This window comes from Pempheris klunzingeri, chromosome 14 (genome assembly GCF_042242105.1).
Source record: "Pempheris klunzingeri isolate RE-2024b chromosome 14, fPemKlu1.hap1, whole genome shotgun sequence".
NCBI lineage: Eukaryota > Metazoa > Chordata > Actinopteri > Acropomatiformes > Pempheridae > Pempheris > Pempheris klunzingeri.
The window spans coordinates 2,348,643-2,355,654 of NC_092025.1; the positions used below are offsets into that span (position 1 = coordinate 2,348,643).

Below are 7,012 nucleotides of genomic sequence, written 5' to 3' on the forward strand. Positions count from 1 at the left end.
GACATTAGCTCTTGTCTATTGAGTTTGCTAAATGCCCCACATAAAGTGAATTTGCCCCCCAGGGCTGGGAAACAATCACGCAGGCGAGCGTTCCATTTAAGTGATTTGAATGATCGGAGTGCTGCAGTGCTTCCTATCAGCCAGAGAAATGGGTCAATACACTGAGACTAAGTGACATGGCTGGCAGCCTGCGCTCTCGTGGAAGACTGGGCAGAGGAAGAGGAGCGGGACCTCACTGTCATTGGGTCAGACAGACGTGGACACACAGACACAGACGCACACAGAATGGGCCTGGCTAGCTGGTACAAGCTGGGCCTCTGTGTAGGTTCATGTCAAAGGACTCGTACGGTCAACTCACAGCACACACATCTCTGCTGTCACAATGCTCATCGCATGACAACACTACTTGTACTGGTCATTCGGCCAGGAGACACTTCATTAAAGGTGTTTTTTAGGGCACAACACTGTGACATTAACTTTCATGTTCTAGTATGATTGTGATCAAAAGATGCTCCCCCCTGCAGTACTGTTCATGCTACGGCATTCCTCAAAAATAAGACCATGTTTACCACCAACTTTTCACTTTTTCCATCCAGTAGCCCAATTCATACTATAAAAGAAATCACCTTTCATGATGTAAAACCATTCAGTAGATTTCCCAACGCATCTGAACCGATGGCTCACAATGATTTGGTGGTACCATGTATGCATTCTACAATACATCACCATCAAATCTAATCACACCAGATCAAATCAATCCTGACTGTGTTCATTAGTATAATCTCTCTATAACAATCAATGAGTCATCGGTACAAATCTTAAAAGAACAGCTCAGCAAGGAGGCAAACAAGAACCTCAACAGTGACTAAACACTGATGCTTCAAACTACCACACTACCACATATGCTCACTTGGACTTCAACCTTTCAGACATTCTGCAGTAGTTACTGTAGTAAAGAAAGGTGTCATAACTTACTTTCAGCATTGATTGACATTGTGTCTTTCTCCCAGGACACAACAGTGATGTAGGCCTCCACTGAGGCAGGGATAATGCACTTGAAGACCGCCACATTGCCTCTCATGGCTTTCTGGTCCTCCACCCGAACAGTGTAGGGCTCTCGTAGGACTGGGAGGAGGGGACAGAGAGGTGTTTTGTGTATAACATGGTACTGCTAATACTGAGCTAAGACAAGATACTCCTCATAATGAACCATGATTGTTTGGGTAGTGTAGACATTGATGAGCAGAGAAACTGACCAGCCTTAATGTGGACATCTTGGCTCCTGATTCTCCCTGAGGGGTTCTCCGCTGTGCAATAGTAGGTGTTGTCGTGGATGAGTTTGCTGAAGCTGGAAGGGGGGATGTGGAAGATCTGAAGGGTGCCATTGGGGTGCACATGGCGGATCCCTGGCACATCATAGATCTCCTCGCCGGTGGCCAGGTACCAGCGCAGTGAGACAGGGGGCACGCCTGCGGCGGGACAGGGCACCGATGTCCCTGTGGTGCTGGCAAACACTACCTCTTGCACAGATGCATTGACAAAATATAAGCTGGAACGTAGATCTTCACAGAAAACTGCAGAAAGAGGAGATAGCGAACGGACATGTTAGACAAACAATGAGATGTTCTTTACATCCTATCCAAACTTAAACACTGTAAGGAGGAAGTCTTCACATAATTAAACTGTCATGCTGTACCCACTGTTACTAAACCCCAAAACAGCAGAATAACTATTACATCCGACAGAACTGTGCTGCTATCCCGCAACCCTGTTTTTGAATTTAGGCCGTGTGTTTTTCCCTGGTTGACCATTGTGTTTGTGCTCACTGCAGTGGAGGGAGGCTGCAGGAGTGCGTCTCTTGTTGTCTATGAAGAGACATTGCAGCAAAACTCTGGGAGAGCAGCAGTGGATGTGAAATAACAGAGCCAGCACAGCAGCAGACATGCCTTCACAACACTCCGTGCATGTCTGTGGCCACACCCTTCCCCTGAAACATGCCCATCAGTGCATACGGCACACAACAGAACTAATCCATTCATCAAATGTCATTTTTCAAGCAAAAATTGTGAAAAAAATGCCACACATCATCTGGCTCCTGGTTCCTCTCACATGAAAGGGTTTACTGCTTTTACTTGCTTTATTATTGTCAATTGAATATTTGAGGGGTTTAGGTTGAACAAAACAAGACATTTGACGATGTCACCTTGTGAAGTAGTGATGGGCATTTTTTCACTAGTTTTTGGCTGTTTATTGGCCGAACACACACACACATATAAAAATATCCTCAATCCTTTGCTGCACCATTTGAAGAGCTCTAAGGGCAAACACCACCCAGCAGAGTTCTCAGAAATCCACTTAGTGCTTGTTGTCAGTGGCTTCAGGGCTAATTTTCCAACAATAGAGGCATTTCTTGGAAAACATACGGAGGAAAGAGGCATCATTATTCAAGCTTAAGTAATCATCCAAAAACAAACAGTACATGTATAATAGTAGTGGCACACGTATTGTGTGAGCATCAATGTTCACAAAGTCACATGATGGTGTTTGTCTTCTTTTTTTTTTTACTGTTTTTGTGTTTACCCTCTCAGAGACAAACAACCATACATTCTCTCTTGACAAACTAATTTGCATCTGAGCTTTCATCAGAATTAAAAGCTGTCATAGATTCTGCTGCCTCCAAAAAGGTTTAATCTTTGATCTAAATAAGTAATCGATCATTGTGACAATTATGTTGTTGCTGTGGTGTCAAACACTCACTGAGAATCAGTTTCCATGATTAAAATTTGGATATTGGCAAAAAAAAGCCCTGAGAGCTGAAATGCAGTCAATTTGTCATGTCCATCTACACAGTGTACAGCAGAATCATCTTAACTAATGAAGCAAGTCAGTGTAATGTGATGCACTTCCACCGTAGTAAGTTACTGTGCTGGATAAAAACTGACAATGCAACTCTTTGCTGTAATGGACAGCCCAGTCTGCTGGCATGAAGCCAGGATATGTACACTGGCTGGATCCCAAGGAACCATGGAGGACGTGTACATCCACTGCCTTTTTCATTTTTTGCCTGTTGTTTGAATAGTGAAGAAAATAAACATCATATGAGATGACTGCAGACCCCTGTTTATAGCACATTATTAGAAGTCTGCCATTTTGAAAACTCTTTGTGTACAGTTGCTGTCACTTATTGTAGTTAAGATCTGTACCTGGAAAGACTGAATGCACAAAGGACATTAGTGTAGCCTACTTTGTGCAAAATATTAATATTAACACCTTTAACAACCAGGGTGCTATGTTCATAGTTTTTTACCATTAGTCCTTTGTCCTATATGCTACTTATAACAACAATCTATAAATTAATTGCTGAGATCTGAGGATGCAGTAACATTGCTGGACCAGAACGCAAGTGCTCAGACAAAAACATGTTTTAACCCAGTGCTCAAAACCAAATTATTTGATTGTAAATGCAAAGGTGAACACGTACAATCTGTTGTAATTACACTCTGCAGAAGTTTTTCATTTTTTCCTACAGTTTAGGCTGACTACTCGTGTTGCTTGCCCTAATGTATGGTGGCCCTGACAGCTTAACGCACTGCAACGAAAAGACACATGCGAACAGAGGAGAACACAATCCAGTGAAGAAAACATCTTCCCCTATTTGACAACTCAGCGCAAAAGAAAAAGCTGCAAACAGAGAAAACAGAAGCATATAGAGAAATGCAGAAACTGATGAACAAACAAAAGAAATTGAGGAACACGTTGGAACATGCTAGCTGTCATCTTGGTTTGTGCCTCAAGGCATCACTTTTCTTGGCACAATACAGGCTATGTTGGCCAGTACAACATACATGCTATAAACATACACTCAGGTGCCAGTTTATTAGGTACACCTAGCTGAAGCTAACGTAGTCTAATACATATGTATTCAGCCTAGCCTCAGTGGCATAACTGGAGTGGATTTTGTCCACTCCATTTAAGAGACCCTGACCCCCTCAACAGCACAGCAGACGTTATAGGTTGAGGTTATAATAGATTCACTCTATTATAGCTGCAATATTATCTGAATCATTCAATCTGAATTTTAAAACTGAATTCAACTTAAACCAGTCTTTCTCCAAACCCACTGATGGGCAGGAAACTAGGGTGTGTTTCTGTATTTGGATGTGTTTTCTACATTTGCAGGGTGCCTTGTTGTGCTGCATGTTGTCTAATTGTGAGAATGTGCTTCTCAGTTTGCAGCATTTTTTCTAAATGCTAATTACTGGTGATGTTTCTGGCATTTTCTTATGTTTTCTCTATTTGTGTTTTCTCCTTTCTAATGTGCCCCAATGTAAAGCTGTGTTCGCTGTAGCACTTTGAGGCATACCACAATATCTGTGACAGTGGCTAGTAACCTTTTGAAGATTAGAAGATCAGATCTGATTGAATTCTGCATTTCTAAGGCTAAACGAGGATAATGACAAATTGGTACTACAAGAAAAATATGAGGAATCACATTTTAGAAATAGCTCTTTGTCTGAAATACTACAAATCCTGAATGGCCGAGCTAAACAACTTGACTGAGGCGTGTCTACACACTGCACTGTTAAGTGCTGTTTAGTAGGCTTGTTTTATTGAAATCAATTGCGTCCGCAGGGCAAACCAAACAAAAAATGCTAATTTGCAAATGATAATTCCACAGCAATGATATGGGTGACAAGAAGTCCAGTATTGGCCGTTAAAGTTAATGCTAATGGTGGTAATCTGTGAACAGCCACTTCCAGTGACCCACTGTAAACACTTGAGGCATCTCTACTGTATCTCTACAGTCTCTGCTCTCTCTGCTGTGGACTCTTCCCTCCTGTCGCCAGCCTGCCTGCCTGTGCGACAGCTGCCAATCCCCCCTCCCCGGAGACCAAGCATTTTAGCGCTTCATAAATTCCTAATGAGCACGCTCAAATCACCGGCCACTTCCACCCACTGCTCGTTCAACCTGTTACGACAAACAAACACCACGGTGTACACATGTTTCCGCACATTTCGAGCTGCACTCACTTCACACATGCAGTACTCTGAGGGCCAGGCCTTGAGGTGTTGAAAGCCAAATGGTTGTAGTTGTCGACGGCTACAAGACTGTACTTTTTTATCCAAGAGGCAGTAAGAAAAGGCAGATGAGCCATGACACACATCAGCTCTGGAGGATTTTTTACTGACTGCCAGTTCGGCCAGCTATATGATTACTCACTAAGTAATCATCAGTTCATCATCAAGGTTCAATAAAAACATGTTACAAAACGTCCATGCTGAGTATTAATCTTCATTTGTACAGATAACTTAGAACTACTTGCTACTTTCTTATCTCCATAGACAAACCATTTGATAAATGAATATGATGAAAGGACTGATTCACTGAAGTTAAGAACAATACAACATGACTAAATCCCTGTTTCTGTTGTCCTCACTGCTATCTTGGCTGTACTTTTTCTTAACAACTTCATCTGAAACAGTTATAGTATACAAGAAATTTAAGACACCATGTACAAATCTACAATTACAAACATGCCAGGAGGACCAAAGGTTTTAATTAGAAAGATTACAAAAAGATGTTGTGAAGCTGACAGTGGTTATAGGTTTGGGTTAGGTTATCGTTAGGAGTAGCTCAGATTTCCTGGCAGAGATCTGCACTCTACTGTGCACTTTTATATATGCAATGGGAGGAGGTCCAAATGAAAATAAAGTTTGCATGTAAGTGTCTATGAAAAATAATGAGAAAACTGACACAAATCTTATCTGTACATCTGCCAATCATGTATCCATGTTCATCTACATCCCTAGTACAGTATTTTGGACCCGTAAAAGTCACGTTTTACTGTAATCATCCATCAGGGACATCTATTTAGGCAGCGTGATGGGTGCTGCGGTAGCTGACACTCTAAATGAGGACAAACAGCCATCATGCAGCCTCTGGTCTGAGTGTGTTTGAAAGGTGACTGAGCAAAGAAGAGGCTGCCCCATAACTGCTTTTGTCTAAATCCGCTTTGCACCAACTCATAAAAAATTGAGACCCCCACCACCTCCACCACCACCCATTTCTGGGTGGCTGATTCCTTAAGATGAGAGAGCCTGATGGACGCAGAACCCTGCCAGATCCCAATAGTTCAGATAGATACAGTGGGAGTGCATTTATTTTTCAGTGCAGTGCCAAGGAAAACAGTGATGGTGGGGGTTGAGTGGGGAGGCGGGAAAGCTGGAAAGCACTTCGACACCGACATGCACGCTGCTATTAACAGAGACAGGAAGAGAATGTAAAGAAAAGGGAGAATGATAGGAGAGATGCCATGACAGAGGTCAAAGGCATGCTCCATCTCTGTTGTATTCCACAACCTCATAAAAAGGAATTATTTTTTCCCCTGATTCCTTTTCTCTTCCTTCTCTTTCTGCAAGCTCTGCTTTGTTTGTTGGCATTCCTTTCTAACCTTCGGGTCTCCTTCACGCTCCTCTGGCCCTGTCTCTCACATTCTGACTTGCTCCACCTTTACACGAGGATGCAGGTGCAAAAAACACGGTGCATGTGAAGAGGTGGAAAGGAAGTCAGCGAATCACACCGCACCCAGCCGGCCACGGTCTGACTCTGCTGATCTGTGTTTACCATCACTGGACCATCACAAGTCCCTGCAACTATAATCAGAAAGTGCAGTAGGAGATGTTTGAAAACATCACATCCACTCTGCTGAGTCTTGGTTAAAGAGTAAACGGTAGACACTCCTTTGAGTAGATTTCCTTCACTGAGAATTATCTAATAAAACAGAAATGACATAAACATAGTTTGTATTTTTGGGGGATATTATTTGAATACTCATTTGTAAATTAATGGCCTAAGACAAACCAGGCCAATTTCTCATAATGCTTGCAAGCAAAGGAGACAGTATGTGGGTGGCTGTTGGCTGTCATCAAGTGTGTTTGTGTACAGCACCGTTAAACAATAATCTTATTAACGGCTGTCATAAAATAGTAAGATGTAAGAAATACAAATGTG

At 42.4% G+C, this 7,012-nt stretch overlaps 1 protein-coding gene across 1 annotated transcript in view; it reads right to left on the reverse strand.

Annotated features, from left to right (window-relative positions):
- LOC139213326 (cell adhesion molecule DSCAM-like) overlaps positions 1 to 2,985 on the reverse strand; it is a 67,495-nt gene extending 64,510 nt beyond the window's left edge. The window contains exons 1-4 of the mRNA XM_070844003.1: positions 2,943 to 2,985; positions 2,329 to 2,361; positions 1,257 to 1,574; positions 976 to 1,125 (exon numbers count right to left, since the gene is read on the reverse strand). Of these exons, the coding sequence (XP_070700104.1) occupies positions 976 to 1,125; positions 1,257 to 1,574; positions 2,329 to 2,361; positions 2,943 to 2,985 (544 nt within the window). The remainder of the gene's footprint in view (positions 1 to 975; positions 1,126 to 1,256; positions 1,575 to 2,328; positions 2,362 to 2,942) is intronic.
- Between the last annotated feature and the right edge of the window lie 4,027 nt (positions 2,986 to 7,012).